The sequence below is a fragment of the Paramacrobiotus metropolitanus genome, unplaced genomic scaffold (genome assembly GCF_019649055.1).
Source record: "Paramacrobiotus metropolitanus isolate TYO unplaced genomic scaffold, Prichtersi_v1.0 Parri_scaffold0000241, whole genome shotgun sequence".
NCBI lineage: Eukaryota > Metazoa > Tardigrada > Eutardigrada > Parachela > Macrobiotidae > Paramacrobiotus > Paramacrobiotus metropolitanus.
In genome coordinates, this window is record NW_026570461.1 from 37,284 (window position 1) to 62,414 (window position 25,131).

At 43.4% G+C, this 25,131-nt stretch overlaps 4 protein-coding genes across 5 annotated transcripts; 3 read left to right on the forward strand and 1 right to left on the reverse strand.

Moving 5' to 3' along the window:
- Positions 1–1,458: 1,458 nt before the first annotated feature.
- LOC129601497 (uncharacterized) lies at positions 1,459–2,642 on the forward strand. The gene is made up of 3 exons (XM_055500333.1): positions 1,459–1,640; positions 1,984–2,152; positions 2,295–2,642. The coding sequence occupies exons 1-3, from the start codon at positions 1,517–1,519 to the stop codon at positions 2,614–2,616; spliced, it is 615 nt and encodes a 204-aa protein (XP_055356308.1). The 5' UTR covers positions 1,459–1,516; the 3' UTR covers positions 2,617–2,642.
- A 681-nt stretch (positions 2,643–3,323) lies between these two features.
- Positions 3,324–7,826, forward strand: LOC129601491 (uncharacterized). Of its 2 annotated transcripts, XM_055500317.1 has the most exons (6): positions 3,324–3,663; positions 3,751–4,232; positions 4,727–4,819; positions 5,120–5,246; positions 6,568–6,935; positions 7,170–7,826. In XM_055500317.1, exons 1-6 carry the CDS (start codon positions 3,374–3,376, stop codon positions 7,604–7,606), a joined length of 1,797 nt encoding a protein of 598 aa, XP_055356292.1. In that variant the 5' UTR covers positions 3,324–3,373; the 3' UTR covers positions 7,607–7,826. The 2 variants fall into 2 exon arrangements, with proteins under 2 accessions (XP_055356292.1, XP_055356294.1); XM_055500319.1 differs by lacking the exon at positions 4,727–4,819.
- A 3,639-nt stretch (positions 7,827–11,465) lies between these two features.
- LOC129601498 (uncharacterized) lies at positions 11,466–12,251 on the reverse strand. The gene is made up of 2 exons (XM_055500334.1): positions 11,988–12,251; positions 11,466–11,728 (listed from the first exon to the last, which is right to left on the reverse strand). Exons 1-2 carry the CDS (start codon positions 12,121–12,123, stop codon positions 11,466–11,468), a joined length of 399 nt encoding a protein of 132 aa, XP_055356309.1. The 5' UTR covers positions 12,124–12,251.
- A 3,218-nt stretch (positions 12,252–15,469) lies between these two features.
- On the forward strand, positions 15,470–25,043 carry LOC129601496 (mucin-5AC-like). Its single transcript, XM_055500332.1, has 8 exons — positions 15,470–15,824; positions 22,068–22,469; positions 22,738–22,920; positions 23,467–23,619; positions 23,853–24,002; positions 24,068–24,112; positions 24,182–24,334; positions 24,543–25,043. Exons 1-8 carry the CDS (start codon positions 15,647–15,649, stop codon positions 24,800–24,802), a joined length of 1,524 nt encoding a protein of 507 aa, XP_055356307.1. The 5' UTR covers positions 15,470–15,646; the 3' UTR covers positions 24,803–25,043.
- The last annotated feature ends 88 nt before the right edge of the window (positions 25,044–25,131 follow it).

The following is a 25,131-nucleotide window of genomic DNA, read 5'->3' on the forward strand; positions in this document are numbered from 1 at the left end:
AAAAGGATTCCGAGTGCGCGAAAGTGAAAGATTTCGTGCAGGTATACGTATTGGGTATCATGTACCGGGCCCCCTTCCCTTAATACGACATGAACGCAGGCCAGTCAGTACTTCGCTTACTGCCTTATATGGGCTCCCCTTATATTACTCTCTCTTATGTGGGCTCCCGAGCAATATGAGCAACCCTCTACATCGGCGGTTACGTTATTACTCACAGTTTTGCAGCTGTTAATAACAGCTGCAAAACTGCGAGTAATAACGGTCGCCATTAATCCTTCCGGAATTCAGTGTTATGACTGAATGAGAACTTAGATTTATTTAAAATAATTATTTCGCCAGTACTTTTGTAGCATTGAGCTTGTATGGTATTGCTCACTAGCCGGGAGCCCAGATAAGGGAGAGTAATGTAAGGGGAGCCCATATAAGGCAGTAAGCGAAGTATGAATACTGAGTACAAAACAGCAGAAAGTACAGCTACCACAAACAACGGTTGCTAAGTACAACATGACAACACTAGAACGCACAAAATGGAAAACGATGCCACGTGAAAATTCTGGATGATTCTGTCATGTATTGAACGAACGGCATAATCTTTTATTATGTCCGCTCGGGACAGCAGCAAACAACCAACTAAACATTAGACATGGCAACAATAACGTACAACACCAATACCGTTGTTACGGCACATTAGCCATAGGCCATTATCCATCTCACGAGATACTCGTACAATCTTTGTACGAGTACTACATACACTACAGATTCCAATCAGGGATCTTGGCTTACCGGATGTTGTTAATGCAATCGGTGAATAAATAATATTTATTGCAAGGAGTTGTGTTATAGTTATTCTAGGCAGTTATTTGTTATTCTCATTGGAAGTTGTGTCGGCAGCGATGACACTTAATAATGATGTCAGCTTTTGCCGAACACAGTATTTCCTGGTTTCCTTAAACTGAGCCGACGCTTTTACACTCTTGAAGCGCGACTGCCAACTTTATTGAGATGCAACATGAAGAAAAACCTGCAATATCTCCTACATCTGTATATTTTTTTGGAGAAACACTTGAATGAGTAAATTCGGAAAAAAGCACCACTTGAAAATTGTTTCCCAAAACACTCTCTTCATGGCACAGTGAATACATGCAAACGCTTACTAAAAATTTGAAGAACGTTCCGCTCTAAATGCAACTGTCATCGTTCATTCTCATGCATTCCAGTAATCTTACAGGCAATGCTGCTATGTCTGGCCACTTGAGATTGGGTTTCCCTAAAACATGTTCGGCTGCAGTGTACGATTTCGGCAGAAGCACTGTCAGCATTTCCGGTATCAACGGGTGGTTAAAAGAAGAAAAAAACGGTTTGGTGCCAAAACTCTCTCGTAAATATAAGCCGGATAATTCTGCAGTCATGTTCGTGATTCGTATATATTTTCCTTGTCCTGCTATACAAGCCATAGTTTTCTAGCGCTCTGAGAAGAACTGATTGTTGGCCATTTCACGGTTCACCGGCAATTAAAATGGGTGTCCGTGCACTGATCTTTGGACTGCTGCTGTTGACCTTTACAGCAGCCACAAATGGCGGGGGTTTCTTTTCAAAGCAGCAGCCGAAATCTGATGATTATGTGTTACTAATCACTAATGGTAAGTGACAAGATTTGACTTGAAAGAATTAGGTATTTAAAATTTTATAATGGAAGTTGCATACGTATTGTATTCGATGTACTTGGCGCTTTGATTCAAGGGTTGAAGTAAGTAAAGCCTAAAATGAAGTGAAACTTGTGTAAATTTTAGAGATTATTTTTACATCTCCGTTGATTTAGCGTGAAAGAAGTACATAGACATACGATCTTTTAATCACATTAACCCGTGTTTCTAAACATAGCGGAATTTTGATATACGGATTACAGAACTGCAGAAACAGGAGATTAAGTAACTTAATTATTGACTTACTGAAGTACGAATCTCAAAACTCTTCACATTGCAGATCTGGTGGAATCGATTAGTCTCCGTTTCAGGACCACAAGTGGAATCCGATTGGCACATGTTTATGAACTGCAGTATTTGAGTGCGCCATTCCACGGGATTCTATTCCGGTTCCAGAAAGGCAACATGAAAAAACTGGCTACAACAGTCAAGCAAGAGCTGCCTAATATGTAGGTCTGCCTCCTAGTTTTGATTTTATTTTGGTACGATACTCGCAATGTCCAGCGGCGCGAAACGCCTTTCGTTCATAATACTATAAAGCACTATATTTTTTGTGATAACGATTTAACCAAGTGATTTGCACTTGTGCAGTTCCAAACGCGATCCAACACAGCATACGTTCATCAACTTAAAGGTCCCCAAAATTCCGAGTAAACTGTCGAAACACCTGCCAAACCTGCTAGATATCGTCGAAAAAGCAAATGAAAAGTGGAGCCAAGATTCCGAGAAGGTCTTCATTTCGTACGACAGTTTCTATGGAAGATCAGCGCCTAACACTATTGTGCTGTCCAGTGCACCACGAAAGTTTTCGCGGGGCTTGCGAGGCCGGAAAGCGTCCCCTAAAGGTCGCCACCCAAAATATCGAGAAACCCGCCATTACAAACTGTCCTCCTTAAGTGATTCGCAACCTTAACTCATTCTGACGCTAATAGCTTTTAAGTTGACCAGCCTGCGCTTATATTAATTTTGTCATTTGTATGTCAAGGTATAAACTCGTGTACGGTACTATTAGTTTTTAACTACTTTAGCGTATTCCATGCGGCTTCCGTTAAACGTGGTGGTGGTATCATTCTGCATGCTTCTTCGATTGTGCCATCGATCGTTATAATGATGATAATATCGTCGTTCTTTGTGTCGTTTACTTACTGTAATTACCAGATGTGTTATGTCTTCAGAACTAAATTTGGTAACGACCGCTTTTGCCTGTTGGGTTTTATAACGTAGCTGCGCAGGATACCAATTTCTCCACACCTGGCAGAAGCGGTTTGGGATGACTGAAACGTTTACCATGTCAAGCATGAGTCTAAAAACGACAGAGCCTTGAATACATGGCAGAGAAAATCTTCTGTTTTTGTGGTTGGTATGATAATGAAATCGTCCATATACCATTTAAACCCAGGGAACACAAGTTGAGCTGCAAGTACGTACAACTATCATGCACAGCGTTGAACATCGTTAGCTATAGACTCGTACACACCTCCCTGTCTCCCAGTTACACGCGAACCCTGAAACGACGCAGTGCAAGCTCTGAATTATCGATCCAAAAACCCTTGCGCTGCACCGTTTTCACGAGCTTCGATCATGCTGGCACTGGAATCCAGCTCGATCGACAGACGGCCATACATTCAGCGTGAAGATGGTGTGCACGCGCGAAAAAGTTTTTTTCAATAATGTGCTTAAGCAACACGTCGAATATGACGCTTAATAAGCCGTACTACTCGCGTTCATACGTCAAATTCACAGTGGACGTGGTGCGAGATGACGTGATACAGCGGGGATATGTTACTGATATTACTGACGATGGACTTGTCATCGACTTCGTTCATGACGGTCCCTCATCAGCGGAACTGGTGGAATTTTCCTGCATCCATATATTGCCACCCCAAAGGTATGGCGCCCATCGTTATCTTAAGCCACTCCAAGAGAACTCCGAGGTGGAGGTGTTAATTCGAGACATAATGTAAGTGACTGAGAGTTTTCTCGTTATGTCCTGTAATTCTTATCCTGCGGATTGCCGTATAATAATGGTCGCAATTTCCACTGGTAGAGGCCAGCCGCTGACCTGGAGAAAAGCCACCTTCGTGGCACTGGTGCCGGATTACGGTAACCAGCTAGTGGACAAGAAGGGTGAACAGTTTGCCTTGGTCCGACTGCCATCCTGGAATCCGTTCTCTTTGACGGTTGTTGTTAATATGTTTCCGCCAGTGGTAGCCAGCGATATACGTATCCGTCAGAAGCGATTCTGGAAGACAGTCACACCGAGAACATTCTACAAGGTGACCGTGTCGTACACATCATGCCACAAAGCCGAGTGTCCGTTCCCACGGTCTCCCCTTCTGTATTATCTGAAACAGCTGGACGCTTGTATGACGTTGGTCTGGCTGGATTTGACGGGCACGCTTATCATATCTGCGGACGATATCGGTGTCACCGTTCTTTGCCGCCAGAAAGCTAAACGACTACCCAACAAATTTCATCGACTGGTTTTTCACTTATACGACAAGTTTACGGAGCTGTATTATAGATACGGTTTGTCTGAGTTTTCAGTGTTTTCTTGGGTAGGGGATAGAAGGTGGCAGTGGCAACTGCCATCTTTTATCCCCTGCCGTTTTCTTGTTCTGGCAACAAAGCTTTGCTGCAGTCAGTTACTCGTACATGCATTAAGTAGAAGTATCGTGTTTCACCAATTTATGTCCACTCCGCCCCCGCTCATATTTAATTCGCCCCCCCCCCCATAAAGCAGTCCTCTGTAGGTCTTGTTATCATAAGGGTACCTCTTTGACAAATTGATTCACCCCGCAACAGAGTTTCCGCCCAAGCCGCTTACGAAAAAATACCAATTGCGGGAAACTAATTAGTAAAATAGTGGTGATCGCAATCACTGAACATACCAAAATCTTGATCACCTTGCATGAACAACTCCAGTTATTTCATAAAATAGTCCAGCAGTTCTACTTTATGGTTATTCATAAAAGGCAATCGTAAGTTTTGGAGCCTTTTCTAAATTTTTGTCTTGAAAATAGGGGGTACCATTCGTATGGAGACATGGTTCCGAAAAACGTTCCAAAAATTACTGTTCTTTCCCAGATGGCTGGCATCGAAACTATACGTGCCCGGTACGTCAAATTTTCGCTATATGTAGACATTTTATTCATACCCTATTGGTTTCTGAACGTAAAATAGGGTAACCCAGGTAATGGTTTTGCTGGATGATTTCATCTGATTTTTCCTGCGGAAATTTTCTAAGCTGTTTTTGGAAGAATTTGCATAGCGACAAACACGGGAACGTAATGTGCAAAGACTAGTGGAAGCACAGCCTGGTTTTGCACTGAACATCGAGTGACTGATGGTGGTAGTGGTCACCAAAAAGAAACAAATTAATGCTGTTTTATCTGTACCTTGCAAAAAATTTGCAGAGGCCCTAATTTTTAAAAGCAGATCTCAGGATCATGATGCGTTTGCAACATTAAATACTCTTCCGGATGTTATCATGTTGGAGGCGCTGCAAAGCCTGGACAGGATAGGACATGGGGAACTAGAACGGTAAGGGTAGAATCATTGGTAACACTGAAAAGTGCTAAGCTACTAAAAACGTGATAGAAATCTCAATGATACTACGTCATACAACGCTGGTTAACGTAATATCAAGGGTAGAAATGTTAGCATGGTACCGTATACAGATATTACATATATCCTGACTCCCAGCTAAATAAACATGCAGTGGTCACGCGACATTTTGTTTCGCAGAGGACAGCTATTGGTATGAATGTTGTTTGTATACATTTCGCCGCAAGGGCAGCTTGCCGCGCGAAGTTTCTTCGCGGGACATTTATTGGGCATGACATCACGCCGCGAGACAATTCGTCGCCAAGCCGTTCTGAAGCCGAGACTTTTCGCCATGATCGTTGTTTCAACGAAAAGCCTTTTTTAGCAGGCTTATTAGCACCTAAATAAAAATTCAGGAACCCAACAGAAAGTAACTAAGAAAAAAAATCGAGGAAACCAAGAAAGTATGAAGGCTGAGAACCAAAAGAAAAACCTAGGAAACCTAAGAATAACCTAAAACTAACCTAAGAATACCCAAAGAAACCTAAGAAAACCAAAGTAAGCATATCAAAAATCCCGCAAAAATTCAGCGTATCGAATTATTTTGCGTCAAAGTGTCCGCGACCTGACGTCCTGCATCAAAATGTAGCAAAGTTAAAATGTCTCAATGCAAATTGTCCTAACCGAAGTGTGTCGGCGTCATAACGCCCACGCGGCGAAATCGTGCGTCAAATTTAATTGCGGCGAAATGCCACACTCTCAGATATCCGGATGCGGTCCGAGTAGAATCGTGTACGTAGTGACTTTGCCGACCAATCGAAAAAAATGAGAAAGCAGGTGGATCGAGTGCAGCTGATAAACTTGCACTGGCCAAGAAGGGTGTTGTTCACAGTACGTTTTCGACAAGCCAGGTGTAGGAATAAATAAGTGAACTTAAAGGGTAGTCGGTTGAACTAATTTTTCGAAGTAGTTCAATAGTGGTCTAAAATGCATTGTTGATTTGAAACGGGGAAAATCCCCGGACGGATGAATCGTCTGCACAGGACGCCTTCGCACTTCTGCCGGCAAAACTTTTCGCGGTCGAAAAAAAACATGGACAGTAAATTTTTTTGGAAGTTTAAAAAAAAGTAAATCCAACGTGTTTGGCGCTATTGTCGAAATTGGGAAGGATCCGGATGATGTGTTTCACCTGGACGATTTTATCGGAGCATACAGTATACTGAAAGCGGAAGTTGTGCTGTACTATATATTTTTTAGACCGGCGGAAATTTTGCCGGCATTCTGCAGAGAAATCATTGGCACCGTTTGCATATTGCAGGGTCTGTCAAAGATGGCATAGACTTCAATCAAGCGCTATGGCAAAAACGGTTGTCTTGCTGGAAGCCCCGGACCGCCAACACAATCAGGCCGTTTACTTAGCGAAAGCGCTGCTTAAGTTCACGGCTATATCGACACGAAGCCTGCTGCTGATGCAGTTCTCTGCTAGCCACAGCTACACGACCATTCGGTTAATAAAAGAGATGCACTTGGAGTTGGAGTTGTACGCGTCTTTCCGCAGTACAGATCTAGTAGATTATCGCAGTTATCTCTGCGATCTGGAGGACGAGCTGGCGCTGTACCCCGCAGTCAATAATCTCCACATTTCCTGCTACATGAATTCAAGCAGCGCGAAACGACTTGTGTTAGGTACAAGCCTGTTTCAAAACGGCTGACCGCTATAAGCGGCTAGCGCAGAAGCGTTGCACACTTAACGTTTTTCAATAAAATCGGTAAAGCTCGGTTGCGTATGGTAGTTTTTATTATTAGACAATTGTATCGCATCCGATTTTATTACCATAGTTGGAAATAAAATGTCAGCTAATAAAACAAGGAAAGTGGACTCGGTTTTTGCGGGATATTGATGTTAAACGGTTGTCCTAGAACTCATAATGGCAGCGCCGCACGAAATAAAATATCTGCTGAACCTTCTGGGCGGCAACTGGACGTTCTGCTGCACCACGAAAACCATGAATGATACAGTTACGGGAATTGCACGTGTGCTGGATGCGCTGAACCTCCGCTGTTCTATACACGGCAAGCTGTCGGATGCCGTCGATTGTCCGCACCGTTGGCGATGGGAAGAAGGCGAGCGACTGAAAGCTGACCTGCAGCGCTGGCCTGTAAGTTCAGCAGCGTTGGATGCCATAACGAGGGTATCAGAGGATTATTATCCACCAAGCAGCGAGATTTCATATTGTCAAATAACGGGATTTCGACCGGATATTTTAAGAGTGCTGATCCGGAAGCCCTGTATGGTTGGAGAAGAATACTTCAGTTCCTGCGGCGTTCAGAGTTGGCTTCGATTTACGGGTACTTGATTTTCTAACTCTTATTCGAAGATGGATATAGATAGAGTTTACTTTACCATTTGACTGTCTGCTAGTCAACAAGGGAAATAAATAGTTTTGAATTGTCTGTTAATCTTATTATTAAATTACGCATTCATGCGCGTTCACCGCGCGAGTTTGTTACGCCGAAATTAACCTCATTTCAAAGAACTTCCTTTATTTCAATAGGCAAATGCTTATTTCATTAAAACCTGCTCCGATGTCTGAATGAAATAGAGGTTAAATCAATGGCCTTCGTTTCGGTCAGATTTTGGCTAACTGAAATACGATTACCAGAACAAAATCTCGGTTATGTTACTGTTCGGCAGCAAGGGCATGGGCCGGCGCACGCATGCTCCAGTTGCGTCGGTGCCGGACAACATCAAATTTTGACCTTCTTGCTCCAACATCGCGGTTGTTTCCGATATCGATATTAAGGGGGACTAATTTATAATAATTACATAAAAGTCCTTCACTTTCAACTAAACTGCTAATTGTACGATCATAGTTACGCCATAAGTGAAAGTGCTATCAGATAGCATATTTTTTCCCTTATCGCATCCACTACACCAAAATTTAAAATGGTGCATTTTAAACTTTAAAATTTAAAAAGTTGAAAAACATACATTTTAATATACTTGTTTTACAAACAGTACCTGATCATGCCAAAAATGGCCTCAACTGGTATAGCATACTATGCTCCAAAATGGTAAGAAACGGATTTCGGCGACCACAAACAGATGATTTTAAACTGAATTTTAAAGTGTTCGTAGGTACCAATTTCATCACTTTACCGACCTAACAGCACCCTTTTACAAAATCATGAAAGAGGTCGCCAAAATCCAATCTCTTACGTTTTTAGAGGAAAGAATTGGCTACAAAACAGTGTATAGCGTTTCTAGGTTGTTAATGTTCTGTGAGAGGAGTACAATAAAAAAGGTAAAAAACTGCACTTTTCAAAAGAAGCATGTACGTAAAGTGTTTGGCTGTCTATCGATACTGGATCGCGAAGGCTGAACTAAATAGCAGCGCATACAGTCACTTGCTCTTTGTCCAGTGCCTGTAGTGTCCAGTGTCTGCGTCTTTCAGCCCGCAGTGTCCAGACAGGACCAGACCGACGGCTGACAATGGAAAGCCTCCATCGCTTGTGTGACTGCTCGATAGGAAACAGACAAACAATCAATCGCGCGCTGTTAAATTATCAGCTGCGCCAATTGTAACGTTTTATGACAGCCTTCGCATAAAAATGCATAAGAATTGAACGACTCATCCGTTTTCCGATATCTTACATGTTTCAAGTAGAGAAATGTTTGTTTTACAAGGATAAAGACAATTCAGAAAATCGGTAATTTATAAAATCGGGTTCCTGCTATAAATTATTCCCCCTTAAGTAAAATGTAAATGACGTTTGTAGACACTTGCTTTATGCATTTTGTAGACGCTCTCTTAGCCGCTAACGAAATAATTCGAGTATGCAAGATTCCTAGTAAAATCTGATAACAAAACATCAAAACTGCAGAACAATGTGGAATTTATATTGCTCACCAAATGTTGTACGAGTACAACGCTACAATGCATAGGATATTGCATACGTGGATATAAATAGTATGAACTTATGAAGGCGCTCAAAAACTACAAATGTCAGCGCTTCTGCTTGTCCAGTGGATCCACCGTCTTCCATTCGTACTCGTAATCGAAATCCATCTTGTCCACTTCCGACGTGGGCATTGTCGCTGCGGTGTTGACGGAATCCGTATTGACCGGACCACTGGCACCTGAACGCAAAAAAATCCATTAAGGGGCGCTCAGTAAGTTGTGCCGCTTGTACAAATCATGGTTACGTAAATCTATTTGAAAGACATAAATCAGCAGCCCATTGCCATACTGGACTACCAAAATGGTATTTTCAAATGTCGTTTAATCAGTACAAAAATACTGCGACGATATGTCATTATAATCAGTACGAAATTACTGTGAGGAAATACTAATTACCGCACTATACCGCTACTGACCTTTCGGCAAAACGGTTACGTGGTACGCTGGTCCAAGCCGCAATATGCAACCTGTTGAGTCCGCGACGTTGTGCCGACACTGACCGAGATACACACAGCCGTACACGCCCGCGTCAGTCGACTGGGTGGCTCGAATCAACAACTCTCCAGGAGCCGACAAACCGTCAACCGCAACATTGTGACCCGTTGTTACTATTAGTCGTTTCCCCGCCCGCAAATACTGTTCAGCCAGGTTCTGGGTGTCTTTACTCCAAAAGTACGTGCTCCACTCCCGCACCACATTGTAGCCGGCGTCGAGGCGGTAACCGTCGGCGGCATCTTCCAGCGGGCTGCACTGCAGTTTAACCAGTTCACCCTCTTTAACGTATATCTTCTCTGCCGATGCCCAGTGATCTGTTGCTGCAAAACTCACAGTCTGTTAGAACTCGTACATTTAGGCAGTAAACCTGCCATTATAAACTAAACTGAAGGTTGAATCCTGTAAATTTATCAGTTAACGAACGGCGGCCCTTTTGTCGCTTGCACAATATTATAGTTAAGCGGAAAACATCGTAAAATCAAGCTCATTAATTAAGTTCTCTTTTCGCCGTTACCGTTGGAAACGGCGGGAATGAAGCAGTGAACGAGGTACTTCTCGTAATCGAAGCAGTCGTAAGGTAACTTTGCACAGTAATCGTTCCAGCACTGCACTACGGCGTTGTTATCGGACTCTTGTTCCCATGGCGGAAGCGCTGCTGGAACAGGCAACGCCAGCACACTCGGCGGACCACGCAGCGTCCATGGAACGAAGATTACAAACAAGCAGGATAATAACGAACACACCATCGTCAGTACTTGTACAGCTATAGTTCTATTCTGCAAGATTCTGTATCGGTGCTCTGCAGTAATTCGTAACTGGGATATTTCTCGACACGTCAATGTCGTCAAATATATCAACGCAGTTCTAATGCAGAGCAGAGTTAATACAATAGCGGACGCCACAAGTGATGCCGGTAGTACCCAATCCATGGAAGAATGCTTGAATTCAGGGAGAACATGCGACGCATGAAAGGCAAGGCAGCGAATAGAAACCACTCTGTTGCGACGTGCTGCGTTCGATTTTTACAATTGTTGCTTGCTGTTCATCTTCTTTACTTTACTTTTCGAATCTATGAAGACGTTGGGTGGGAGCACACAATGAAAGGAATGTGGCTGTGCGCCAGGACAGCAAGACAATGGTTGTGGACTGGTGTGAATTCGAATGGAGTCGTCTGGTTCTGTAGACTCTAAAATTTGCCGTTGATGTGAAGCTATCTTAAACGGAATTAGATAAATAACATGTCCGCATAATATGTTAACCCGGGTAGATCATTAATCTGCGCATACGCGTTTGATTATTACCATTTGAATGCCCGTTGTAATATGCAACGCTTCATAAATTGATAGAGCGTACGCGAATATATGGGATTATGCAAATAGTTTGTAGCTGACTTTGTACAGCCATCGGGAACGACCATAATATTATCTGACTGAAAACGAACGAATAGAGTAACGATATTACAGATACATGACAAAAATGTTTAATTATACCGTGCATGGATCGACTAGAGTATTCATTATTTTAAAGAATGAGTTATAAGTTTAGTCCGTTCTCCGTAGAGATTAATTATGCCACGCAGCCACAGTACTTTAGCAGCTATCGTAAGTGTGCATGTCCACGTCTCACAATTCATATTTAATCAGATTATGTATCTGTATCATATGAGAATTAAATGGAGACCAATCCGTTATCCAGTTATCTACACAGCAGTTATCCACACAGCAACAGGTGGTTGGGAAACCGGAAGTGTGGCTCCAGATCAGACCGCGTGCTTGCGTTTGCGCTTGAATGGCGGACAGGGACAGTTGCCGGTGCAGGCCGGACACTCGGGCGGGTACATGGTGTGGCGGCGCTGATCCGATGGCACCCAGTCGAACTCGGTAACCTGCTCTGCATCTTCCGCTTCTGACGTCGGCGTTGCCGGCGCGATGGTTGCCATCAGGTTCCCCGCGGATGTCGGCAAAAGCGGTGAACCGGCATCAGTGGCTGTAGAGGAGTGGATAAAGCCTGATTGTTTTTCACCTACACAAATTGAGCAATCACAGGTAAGAAGGCAGATTATTCACGCTATTACGCTGCCTCATAGTTCTGCTATAGTAATATGCAGAGCAGAAAAATTATACAAATTCCGCATCTAAACTTTGGCTGGCTATGGAAGACAAGATGTATCCTTGAAAGTACAGAAAGCTGCCTACAGAAGCTTTCGTAGTTAGTAGCTGATGACACAGTACAAAGCTGTGGTAGAGAAAATTATTTTTGAAATCAGTACAGATATGATTACCTATTTCGTGCAGTTTTCGCGCCACCGCAGCCGCCCGTTCGGTCTCCCCTCCAGGGGCTTTTTTGGCTATCTCTTCGTCTTGGTCGAATCCTTCATCTTGTTTGTCACCTGTCAGCTCTCGACTACGACCCGCCATAGTTGTCTCCACCGCCTGAGGGACGGTGGTCAGTGATCGAAGCGTGGTCAAAACAGCTGCAGTCTTGCCAGCAGCCGTCGTTGTCGTCTCTGGGATGATGTCCACGTCATCCTTATTGTAAGTTACGGATTTTGCTGGGAAGACGAAATAATCACGTTTAAAAAATGGTAAACAATTGAAAAAAACAAAAAGCTGAAATACAGAAATTGACTAGAAAAACTGGTTTCCTTGAAAAAAATTTTTAAAAAAAGAAAACATAAACAGATGTCTATCGCACTCTTGATGCAAATAAAAATAATCATTGTACAACCGTTTTTCATAGTACACTCTAGAACCGTTTTTCATAGTACACTCTAGAATAGAACAGAATAGTACGAGAACGTAGAATAGTACTTGCTTGTTATCAGCGAGAGTGAACCGGTGTTGTTGATATCTTCCACCGTGCTCGAGTAATCCACAGCGGTATCGTTCGATAACTTCGATGGTGTGAATGGCAGTATCGTTTCTGGTTCAAGTAGCAGATTTGTGGTTGTGTCTGTACTGGTCGTCAAGGTGGTACTAATGACGGTAGGCGTTGAGTCCAGGCTGGCTTCAGCTAAAGTTAAAGAGCTGCAAAATTAAATTCCGTCAAAACTTTGTAACTAACGAACTACTGCATACCTCGAGAAAAAGCGCTAAACGCTGTTGCCGCCAACGTGATGCGCGCTGCTGAATTCGTAGCGACAGATGCAGCCGATGCCGTTGTTAGCTGCGTAGTGGATTCCTTAGCAATTGTTCTCTGCGTTGCTGTAAAAAAATTTTAAAAAAATGTTTACAGCAAATGTACTGATTGTGTAATATTTAAATATTAACATTATTATCTCAAATATGTTGGTCTGTTTATCAGAAATACTGTACAATTTGACAAATCAGAATATAAGATAAGTCATCTGCCTGCGCAAAAATTAAATTTTCTGACAAAATGAAGGCGCGTCAACGAAACTGCAATTCGTAGAACTGAAGGAACAGTAATAAATTAGAAAAACTGAAATAAATGGAAGAATTTTTAAAACGATGGTAAACGGTGCAACCTACCGGTGGATGGTGACACGAGAAGCCGGAATCTGCCACCTGGGCGATAATGGCAGAAACCGTTGTACTCGGACTGGTACACGCATTCGGCGATATAAGTGCACGCATAGACGCCTGCATCAGCCGGTGACACGTTCTGGAAAACGATGGTCTCACCCGCGACGCAGGTGGCGACACGGTCGCTGCACGACCGATGCACGACGCGGTCGTCTTTGGTCCAGATGTTGGTGGCGCTGGGGATTTGGCGCGTCCAGCGATGGGACCGGGCTACCGGTCGGGGCGGCGGCGCTGCGTAGCGGTATTTCTGCTGACCGCCCAACGGCTGGCAGTTGCTGGACAGATAACTGTTCTCCACTACCTTCGTAGTTGCAATATCTTCCTGTGATCGATCTGGAACATTATTCTCTTAATTTATTTAATGCCCAGACTAATCGATTTACTAATTTTTAAAAAAAAGCTGTTAACAGCTGCTTTAGCAGCTGCTTAATATCGTAGTACGTTGTATATGCACATTAGCCAACTAAACCAGTACGAGGCAAGCGGCAACTCTTTCCCATCGCTTTAGTAAATTTTATCACTTTCCCCGCTGCATCTTTCCGTGTGCAGGCGCTCACGTGATACTTGATTTCAGCCGTTTCACGTCTAAACCGCCTTGCAGCTATAGTTGATTACGCAGACTGATAAAGAATATAGCGAAGAGGACGGCAGGTGAGATTTTATCGCCGGCTAAGTAAGCGCTGATTAGAATGGTGAATAGATACGATATCACGTGAGCGCCTGCACACGGGTAAGATGCAGCGGGGAAAGTGATAAAATTTACTAAAGCGATGGGAAAGAGTTGCCGCTTGCCTCGTACTTAGGAAACTTGGAAAATTAATCGTATTCATGCTCAGACGCTACTAGTAAAAGAATCGCACCTTGGGAAACTCGTTCGGCGAAGCAGTACATTCCGTTAAGCCACGGATTGACGGTGTGACGCGTGTCCCAGTGAAAATCGGGACAGAGCAAAACCGCAGGCAGCTGTCGTGGGCAACATTGAACCAGCGCAAACAGAAACATGAGAATGTTTTGGTACAACCAGCGCATTTTAAAAAGTCCAAGCAATATAAACGCGATAAACCTAAGGCTAAGTTAAACTGTTTAAATTAGAGCTGTGCTGTAAAAATTGATTAATTCCTAGTGAAAAATGCGGTTTCTATTTTCGAACCAAAATTATCCGGAAAAATGTATAGCAGACGAAATGACGTGCACATGTTTCGAACGCGCCGTCGCCCCGAATGGATCGCACGAGCAGTGATCGCAAATCATCGCATTATCTGTGCGCTGGTTCGGTGCCAAAAAGTGTGTCACTGAAATCCCAAAACCCGAATTAAGGTAGCACTGCTGCCTAAAATAATCCCAGGTGCACTGTGTGACTGTTTATTGTTACCTTTTGATTCGAGTCAATAGTTTAAATTTAAATAGAAAACATTTAAACGTTTTCAGGCGCCGAGTAGCCATACCGTGTCATACCGTGTCATGTACAGAAACAAATCATCCGATATCCAGCACAATTCAAGTCGAGTATGAAATAAGTACATTTAACTATGTGCAAGTGTTTTAATTTTACGGATACTTACGCCGCAAGTAATAAGTATTCCTTTATATGGCATATGTACAGAGCGTACTGTAAACCAAACGTGCTGTAAATCCTTTAATCGCAAGTATGCTGCAAAGTAGCGCGACAATAGTCTAGTGATTAGCAATTATTACCAAAAAGCGAACCACTCTAGAAAACACATGTATGTACAGTATAAGCCACTTGTACCGGGTTTATTAAATTATTACCCCTAATCCTTAACTTCATCGCGCGGGTATTAACGTTAATTGCATCTTTAAAAACGTCAGTGTTCTCCGGTTAGTAGTGTCAACTTAGAACGTGTTCGTCATTCGTCAACAGAACCAAATGTATACGTTGTTGATTGTTGTATATACATGTGTTTTTAATTGATAATAATTATAATGTCGCAGATTAAATTTGGTTATATAGCGTACTATACACTGTACAGCCCATACAGCTACCTAAAAATTCGAATGTCCTGTTGTATGGAATGTGAACGCATTCCTGCGCTTTGTGCTCCAGCCCTGCCCACAGAGTTGTATTATACCGAACTGGCCACGTGAACACCGTTCTTATGCCATTTCGATTTATGCCAGCTTTTATGCGTAGAATCTGAATATTACACTGTACGATAGCCATTTTTTGCATCACAAGTCACAACAGACCTGGCCCAGGCATATATATACCCGTTAATATCCTTCCGACGTGTTTATTAAGCTGCAACCCATCGTAAATTTTCCATCATTGCTCTCATTGTGGGAAAAGCATAATAAAGAAGCTGTGAAGCAGCCAGTTTTCCTTGTAGACTATTTGTAGTGTGGATACCAGAGATTCTGCTCTGGGGTTAAATCCATGGATTGCGGGAACCAAATGATCGTCTTGTATCTGACGCTGCTGGCCGTGCTCTTCCGTGTCCCGTGCAACGAAGCGTGCGCCCGTTCCCCACGCTACCGCAACGAAGTGTACTGCCCCGAAAACAACGCGCTGGGAGGTGGAGAATGTGTGATCGAGTACTTTGCCCAACCTGCAAGTATGCTGGCTCTGCTAACAAATTTTGTTTGTTTTTAATAATATTTTTATTTTGTTTTTAATATTTATTTTACCTTTTATATACTGTAGTGAGTGTATCGGCTCGAATTCGCTCGATCAAGTGGCACCACAGAGTTGGTGTACAGGAAAACCGCACACATTCCGCGTGTGCATGCTCATGCGCTCGCAAACACGAACAGCGCATACTTTGCAAGTGCTGATTTCCCGTACACAAACTCTGTAGTGCCAGTCGATCGAGCCGCTACAGTATCTTATATGCCATTTATTATAATTTATTTTTTTCTTCATCTTTGATTTTCCTGGGAGATTTTATTACCGTTTTTATTTCCACTTCGTCGTCGTTTTCTTCTTAATTTTTTAGCTGCATCCTCTAATAGAATTTGTTTGTTATTATTCAATCCGAAAACATAGCCGTTTTTAATTATCTATTGAATTTTGGCGTTTGACGCAAGGCGAACGCTAAAAGGAACAAAGCGCCGTGCGTGGGCCAATGTCAAAAGGAGGAAGGAAATTTTAGAGGAAGGAAATTTTGTGTGGTCAAAAGGAGGAAGGAAATTTTTCGGGTCAAAAGGGGGAAGGAAAGTTTCACAAAATTTCAATGGTATAATAAATTTTTTTGACGAATGAAATTTTTATAACCGGTAGCGTTTCGAAACATGTGGAACCGTTTTCCACGAAAAAGAACAAGAAATTCAAATCAAAAACACGAAACAACAAAAAATTATGAAAAAACAGACGCACAAAAAGCAAGAGCATCGCTTTTGCTTAAAGAGCGCTTTTGCTTAAGACAATTGCTTATCCTCCGAATTGTGAAAACCAAAATACTGTATGTAAATACCACAGAAACATTTTTGCTTATGCCGTTCGTAACTTCGTGCGTCTTCATCGCCGCTATCATCGTAAGTATCATAACCTTCCATGTTGCTGCTAGATGACTGTACCGTTTTGTAGAAAAATAAAAAGGAAATGTGTATAATTCTATGCATAGCCATAAACTGCCCATAATGCGCTCCCTTCCGCACCCACATAGACTACAGGCACCCCTTTTCTTGACGATCTAACATGGCCTGATCTAGCCATGTTAGATCGTCAAGAAAATCTTTGTAAACTAAAAAGACTGGTAAAAACCTTTGTCAGTCCTCTGGGGAAAAAACTAAAAACAGGTGCCCATATTTCGCGGAAAAAAATGCGGTGAGAATTAAATAATACAAAAGGGTTAAACCGGACGCAAAAGGCAAAAGGGGCACCTATAAGAAATGCGGGTAAAAGGGGTGCTGATCGTCTCACCCAGTTAAAATCTTAATAAAACAATTAGTTTTTCATTTTAAGTACTTTTCTAAGAATTGCACAACGATACCCTTTACGAAGCAAAATGTTTCTTGAGAAATGATGCTTTGCGCCAAATGCACCCATGTGCGTCGCCGCTTTTGCTCGTCCACCGGCTAGACTGCAGCCGTCAGCTGCGTCGGTCTGAACATGGGAAAGCTTGGTTGTTTTGAAGAGTTTCAAAGGAATCAGACAAGATCACACTTCGGTGGCATCGTAAAGCACACTCGTTGTGGCTAGATGGATAAACCTTCGGGTTTTGAAAGATAGTCTACATCGAGCGCGGTTTGGACTTAGATGGGTGACCACTCTGAGTTCAGGCTGCGAGTGCACGGCCCGCAAGGCCTGTGTGCGAAGTGCTTGGCTGAGGCAGCAATACCACCACGGAGACGGGCACGGGAGATGGAGGATCACAATAGAAGCTTTGGGCAAAACACACCATATCCATCTGTTAACCATCTCTTATCGCATAACGTAAGGTTATGGTAAAATACTGGTATTCGTGATTGGGCTGAGTCACTTTTAACATAGCACTTCTCCAACCTATACAAAGTTCCTGCTTCTAAAAGTGTTAAAGTAATAAGATCTTCCCGTTTTTTTCATTCAAAAACTGCAAAAATTTATGAAAATGAAGTTTATTTATCTTTTTCTTCTTTACAAACGAAAGTTAATCTCCCGGCGAAAGTTTCTTTTGCTTCTTTGTGTGTTGAAAAAGCGAAAACTGCGATATGACTGGGTCCCTTTCGCTTTTAACCCAAGCGTCTTCACTGAAAAAGAAAGCTGGCGATATTTCCGTTTTACGATGTCCGAAATCGAAGACCTCCGAAAGCGCCTGATGATACCTGACGTCGTGATTACAGCAAAACGTGAGCGTGCTTCTGGGATAGAGGCTCTGTGCATCTTGTTGCGTCGCCTTGTGTATCCTTCTCGATGGATTGATTTAAGGATGTTTTTTGGACGGTCCGAAAGCAGTTTATGCCGTATATTTATGTGGATGTTAAATCACATCGACAAGACATTCCGATGGCTGCTGGAAGAGTGGAACCAGGACTGGCTTTCCGAAGACGATTTTCTCACGTTCGCAGGCGCCGTCGCTGCGAAAGGTGGTGTGTTGCGCGGATGTTTTGGGTTTCATCGATGGGACAGCACGGCCTATCAGCCGCCCTAAATTTTACCAGCGGCAGTGCTTCGGTGGCCACAAACGCCACCATTGCTCGAAATGGCAAGCCATTCTGCTACCAAACGGCATGATTTGTAGCTTATATGGTGGACACCGCGGATCCATGCACGACAGCACTCTTTTGACCGCGAGCAAAGTTTTGGACGCACTGCAGCAGAAATTCACGACGTTTGATGGTCCCGAAAGGTTTGCCTTTATGGTGACTCGGGCTAAGGAAGAGGGGACCTCGTGAAGAAACCGTTCTCGAAAGTAGAAGTCATGAATGACCGCCGTAAAAAATTGTTAAATAAGGGCTATGTCTCGGGTAAGGGAGCCTGTTGAATGGGGCTTTAAAGAGGTTGTTTCTAAATTCGCGTTTCTTGATTTCAAAAAACAAATGCGAATGTATGTTAATCCCATAAACAAGTTGTACCGCGTAGCTGTTATACTTATTAATTGTCATAACTGTCTGCATCATAACCAAGCAAGCAAGTATTTCGATTTAGAACCGCCTAGCCTGGATGAATACCTGATAACTTTGAATGATTAAAGCTGCATTATTCTTCCTTTTGTTTTATTGAAAATCTGGTAGACAGTTGGTACACAATTTACAGGAGCTAATTATCCGCCACACATTTTCTCTTTCAGTGCAAGTTCACGCTCTCTGCAGGCAATTTCCCGTTCCTGTAAATCAAGTTCTCGCATGCGTATGGTGTATTTACGCTGATCTTCTGCAGTGCGCAGTTCTTTTTCCAGCTCCATTTGTTTTTCTTTTAGTTGTTTCTCTTGTTCCATCTCCTTTTCTTTAAATTCGCGCGTCTGTTGTAGTTCTTTTTCCTTCAGTTTACATTTAAATTTATCGCCCTCAGCAATGGCTTTGACCGCTTCCATTTCAGCTGACATTTTGGGAGCTTTGGCTGGGCGGACGCGCTTCTGTCGCAATCGTCGTGCAGCCTTCTCACGTTCGAATTTTTCAGGGTCGAAATCCGGCTTTTGCATAGCAGCTTCTTCTTCGGCTGCAGAATCCACCCACATGTCGTCGTCCGACCTGTCGATATCACCCGAAACACTGGAAGATGGGAGACGGTAATCAGCCAAATCGTCGGTGCGTTTCTTTTTCGAGAACGTCGCCTCTCCAGCGCTCTGAATAGCCGCAGTTTCTGCGTTCCGTTTCTGGGCCTCCAACACCTTCTGCTGCTTTTTCTGCTCACTCAGGGCCAGGGCATCACGCTTGCTCGCAGACAGAGAGGAAAGCGCTGACTCGATGCGGCCGAAAATTTCTTCCGTTCCAGTTCGGACTAGATTGCGTAGGTCCTGTTTGATGTAATATTCTACCAATTTGTCCACACGCGTCTGACAAGCACGATCAGTCAGTGGCGCATTGAATTTCTACATATAGAACACATAGATAAGCACATTCCGCACTGGACCGCAGTATGATAGCAAACTAAATCTCACCTTCGTGGCATTGAGATTTTCGGCGATCTTTTCCCAGCATTCCCTAGGATTCCGAGCTGCATACGGGTTCTGTTCGCTAGCCTCTTCCACCAGTAACAAATCCTGAGTTGACGTGAAACGATTTCGACGATTCTTCGTGGTAGACTGGGCAAGATCTTCTGAGGCCTCCATTTTAAAACAGTTATAAAATGATGAAGATCTTAAGTGCAGCAAAATTTTTTAGTGACGTTAAAATTTAAATGTCAAAAAACACTTGTTGCTTGCGGTGTGGTAGCCCGCCACGGAGGTGGCAGTACACAAAGTACTGCAGCTGCAGCGCGCAGTTGGCTTTTTGGTGTCCTCCGATTTATTTTTTTCTTTCGTTCTGTGTAGTTTGTATATCCACACTTACACTTTAACCATACAGTATGGTTTAGAGCCCTTGCTCGGCTCGGCTCTGTCGGCGCTCGCGAGCACTTCGAGCGAGCAGGCGTCGTTTTGCGAATTTGCGAACTGAGCAATAGAAAAATTGCGAGCGAGCCGAGCGAGCGGGATGGTCGGGTGCGAGCGATCGCGAGCCAGGCTGACATTGTGCGAACTGGAAGTTTCTGTACAAAATTACATTGACCGACCTGAAACGATCTTAAACCACCGTCACCTTCGCGCTTCGCGCGAATTGATTTATTTACTAACTTTCCTAGACCGGTTGGGACGCACGACTAAATTTTGATATTTTGTACTCGTAGCCAACAAAAACATTATTTGACGGGTTTATGAATCAGTTGAATGATTTCTAAGAAAGGTGCATTTTAATTTTTGAGCATTCTATTATACGTATTTAATTCAGGCCAAATTAAGAAAACTACATCCAGTTGAAAATTAGAGAAATGTATTAGCAAAAAAATGAAAAGCTAATGATACGGACTACCAGTATGGAGATATAAGTGATTGTCTCTGAACATCCAATTACACTTATGTTAGTTATGTACTGAGTTTTTGTGTTGGTGAAAAGTTTGGTATAATTAATTCGTGCAAAAATTGATACGTAAATTTTTGCCGATCTTACGAGCGAGCCGATTTAAAAATAAAATTACGAGCGAGTTGAGCGAGCAGAAGCAAATAAAATTGGAAAACGAGCGAGTTGAGCGAGCGGTGGTTTGGGCGCGAGCGAGCTGAGCGAGCAGGAAGTTTAAAAAAGCAGAAACGAGCGAGTTGAGCAGCACTTTTGCTGCTCGTGCAGGGCTCTAGTATGGTTAAGTGTATGGCTATGGTTAAGCGGAGCGTTTGCCCAAAGCTTCTAATACCACCCTGGCTACTCAGTAACGGCTTGGACTGAAAGGCCTGTGATGTCCGCAGCACCAGTCGTGCCAAATGGAAGGAGACAGGGAGATCAGTCGAAGCAGAGGATTGGCGCCTTCCCTAGAGATGTGCTTGCTGTCTACCTGTTTAGAATTCTCTTAGTCTGGTTCTGTTGAACGTCTTGCTCTGCCCGAGCCGGTTAGCGCCACTGCGCGTTAAAATAAAGCTGGCGCTCGCGTTTGCGAGCTGCTGCATACGATCTGTCTGTTGCAGTGTTATAGCCTCCATTGTAACTCTGCGTGAATGAATTACCGTACTTTGCACAAAATGTTCTGTCTGTCACCTGATTAATGCATTGCTGACCATGTAAACCGAGCCGTTTTCGAAACAACTAGCCGCATAAAGCAATCGCAAAGTACCGGCTGTGTTTTTTCAAACATTTGCCTGTCCCTTACTCAGTCTTCATGCGCATTGCCCGGTACGGTAAAATGCATTATTACATATTTCTCAGGGTTCGTATTAATCGTATCAAATACAGAAGTTGTAAGAAACTTTAATGTAACAAAAACAGATCTTTTTGTATTAATTTTTGTTTTAAACAGATAATTTTTGCCCACAAAAATTTCCTTCCTCTTTTTGACCAGAAAAATTTCCTTCCTCCTTTTGACCCCCCAAAATTTCCTTCCTAAAAATTTTCCTTCCTCCTTTTGACCACACAAAATTTCCTTCCTCTAAAATTTCCTTCCTCTAAAATTTCCTTCCTCCTTTTGACATTGGCCCTGTGCGTGAAATTATCTTACTCGTGCGCAGTCACACCCGTATAACATCAGATGTTCTGATAAATAATACTGCCACGTACATGCTCCATAATAAATATTTATATTAGGCAGGTACTGTACTATTCCATACTAGGCAGTGCCTAGTAGGCACAGTACTTTCGGTTCATTTATGGGTACATCACCCAGTTACCAGATAAATCGCTCCCTACATAATATTAAATAGGTCGCACCCCCGTCATCGAAGCGAGCGTAATGGAGGGCTGTCCGCTGGAGTTGCGTGCGGATTTCTCCACTAGTCCGAGAAAAGAGCTGCCGTACAGTCTCGTCCACGAAGATAACCGGGCCGGGCAGCGGCTGTACCGGATGTGGCGTAGTCGTCCGCACCAGCCCTACACCTGGACGCGGGACGGGCGCGTTTTCTCTGAATATAACCAGGCCGAGCGTCGCGTGTTCGAATTCCTGGGAGATCGACTGAAAATACGCTGGGCGACGCGCGACGACGAGGGTACCTATATGTGCGCATTTTATCCTCAACTATCGCGCCCTGTCATGGACCCATCCGTGAGCTATGTAGGGCTTACCTTTGGAGCCGCCGTTCGCGTGAAGGTTCTGCCCAGATCCAGTGGTAAATTCGCTTGATTTAGTTCTTTTCAGTATTGTTAATTTTTGTTTCATTCTTATGCTGCTGATTACTGTTCATTTTGTTAGTAGGTACCTAGTGCATATTGTTGCGGTACCTACTGCTAATATTAATAGTATTAATTATTGGTAATTGGCCAGGCGTTGTTTATGGTGCCCGCTAATAATTGTTTACAATGATTGCAAATTAATAGTTTTTAATCCAGGTTGTCAACTTGCTATTAGCAATTATGGTTGTTTTTTTACATACACAGACTGGTGCAGCGTCCCACATTCCACAACAACGCCAGCGCCGCGCCGGCTGTCGACAACTCAAGCAACTAGCAGCACATCGTCCCGCATCACCACTTCATCAACCGCCACTACTGTGTTGACCACCGGCTCCTTGCTGACCACTGTATTTCAGCTTTTGCGCACAACGCACTCGCCTGGCCCGGGTATTTTCAGTGTTTGAGAACGATTAATTAATATCTCGTTTATGCGAAATAGATAGCGTTTTTAGTGCTTTCGAAGCTTCAGATGCAAACGAACTTGCAAATAGTTAAGAACTAGCAATTATTTTTAAGCAGCTACAATTAAGTACAGCTGTATAGGTACATATTTGTGTGTATTCCCTCGAAATATCAAGAACAAAATTCTAAAACCGAAGCAATTAGCTGTGCATGATTTGGATATGTATCTACGTACTTATAACACGAAAAGGCGAACCATTCTCTCCGATGACAATCATCTAAAGTGCGCAAACTGACGTTAAAGAAAGAAGCTTGAAGTAATGAGGCGTTCAGACGGAGCAGCATGGCCCGTTCACCAAATTCGTGCAGTGCTTCATTACATTAATGCACTACATTAATTAATTAATTAACATGCATTAACATGCACTACAATAATTAAACCAAATAATTAAAATACCGCAAAATGCCGTTTTCAGCTCGTTAAACTAACAAAGGTTTGGTAGATTAGATAAAGCCGTAGATTTTTTTCAGTGTCGACACAATCCTTCTTGCCAGTGAATCGCAGCGGAATTCAGTCAATGAATCATCCTGCCGTAGTCACCATTCCAGCCAGAGCGCTACCTAGCACCTTTTCCCCAAATTCTTGGCAGCGGGAAGTAAACGCTACCGCCGCGCTAACGACAGGTAAAGCCGTAAAGCCTTATTGGTGCCGGCTGCGTGCCCTCGCCGTACAGGTATCTATCCACTAATATACTATAACCAGGAGAGCAAAACTTTGACCAATACAGCAACCATCAGCGCCGCCGCAGGGGCCACCCAATACCGTTTATTACATAGGTCGTTTTTATCCAGTATAACTGAGACATTTCACAATAGAAGCCAAAGCTGAGATTTTCAGTTACAAGGTTTTCCAATAGTTGTGACGGCCTTGGTGGGAAATTCGACATCAGTAGTCCGCACTGCCTCCTCATCACCGTCGACCATTTTACACGGGCCGCCGAAGCCAGTAACCAATTCTACCGCAGTCGATCGAGGTTCACACATTGCCGACACTTTTCTTTGGTCAGGTAACCGATAACGTACGATGTCATAAACCGTTCGCCACTGGCTATTTTGCTACCTGGTCTTACAGACTACAACCGTCTGAATTCCACGGCGGTCAATTTGACATCAGATGGTAAAATGGATTGTAAAATGGTAAAATGGATATTTTATTTCTGACATAACGGTTTGTCTGTCACTTCAGCAGGACCTATGCTCCCTTCGGCGATGATGGCGGACCATGCGGATACCGGTACACCGCTGCCCATTGTTTCCTGCCCAAACACATCAATCTCCACGGCCAACACGGCAGCAGTTGCAGAGACAGTTAATAGCAGTTCACTCTCTCCAACGACAGGCAAGTATCAAATTGTTCATCCATAATCCATCGGCAAAGCAAGCATGATTGAAATGAGACATTTTATTGCAAAACCTGAATTGTCGCTTTGCCCATGCGTCTATCTGTACTTTCGGCGCAATCTAATCTTAACGCAACAATAGCAGGCATCGTAATAGCGTTACTACTCTCTATGCTTACCCGCAATCTTTTAATTTAACTTGGATAGATGAAAAGCAGCCAGACTTTAGTCACTCCTACCCGGGCACTGTTACCGATTCACCGCTATCATCAACATCCGCGGCGGACCTGATGGCGACCATTGCGCCGGCTATGCCGACGACAGATGCAGAGGAAACGGAGGAGGTTACCGAGTTCGACTGGGTGCCGTCGGATCAGCGCCGCCACACCATGTATCCGCCCGAGTGTCCGGCCTGCACCGGCAACTGTCCCTGTCCGCCGTCCAAGCGCAAACGCAAGCATCTATGAACCGCTACAGTTACTACGAGGCCTTGTGTGTTGTTAAGCATATACTGGCTTCAAATGGAATCCGTGCAAGAGCCGTTCTCAGTAATTATGGGTGACGACCGAAATATTACACGCAAAGCTCCCGATGCCAATGAGCTTTTGTCAGCTGTGCTAACCGAAATGTGTGGCCAGTATAATGATTTACTGTACAGATATATGTTAATCAACATTAAAATTTGTCGGCATTTCCTGTCACTGTACCTGCAAGGCTGGCATGAACTGTATCAGTTGATTTTTGGAAGAATAAAATACTCCATGTTTAACGGAAATCGTTATGTGCGTCCTTTAAC

Bases quoted from the DNA above. Each gene is read 5' to 3' on its own strand.
- LOC129601497 (XM_055500333.1), top strand. From the start codon at position 1,517: ATGGGTGTCCGTGCACTGATCTTTGGACTGCTGCTGTTGACCTTTACA. The intron at 1,641-1,983 runs GTAAGTGACAAG...TTCACATTGCAG, and splicing joins TGTGTTACTAATCACTAATG to ATCTGGTGGAATCGATTAGT. The intron at 2,153-2,294 runs GTAGGTCTGCCT...GCACTTGTGCAG, and splicing joins AAGCAAGAGCTGCCTAATAT to TTCCAAACGCGATCCAACAC.
- LOC129601498 (XM_055500334.1), bottom strand. From the start codon at position 12,123: ATGGCGGGTCGTAGTCGAGAGCTGACAGGTGACAAACAAGATGAAGGA. The intron at 11,729-11,987 runs GTAATCATATCT...CAATTTGTGTAG, and splicing joins GCGAAAACTGCACGAAATAG to GTGAAAAACAATCAGGCTTT.
- LOC129601496 (XM_055500332.1), top strand. From the start codon at position 15,647: ATGGATTGCGGGAACCAAATGATCGTCTTGTATCTGACGCTGCTGGCC. The intron at 15,825-22,067 runs GTATGCTGGCTC...AATATTAAATAG, and splicing joins GTACTTTGCCCAACCTGCAA to GTCGCACCCCCGTCATCGAA. The intron at 24,113-24,181 runs GTAAAATGGATT...CTGTCACTTCAG, and splicing joins GGTCAATTTGACATCAGATG to CAGGACCTATGCTCCCTTCG.
- LOC129601491 (XM_055500317.1), top strand. From the start codon at position 3,374: ATGTGCTTAAGCAACACGTCGAATATGACGCTTAATAAGCCGTACTAC. The intron at 5,247-6,567 runs GTAAGGGTAGAA...TGCATATTGCAG, and splicing joins GGACATGGGGAACTAGAACG to GGTCTGTCAAAGATGGCATA. The intron at 6,936-7,169 runs GTACAAGCCTGT...CGGTTGTCCTAG, and splicing joins CGCGAAACGACTTGTGTTAG to AACTCATAATGGCAGCGCCG.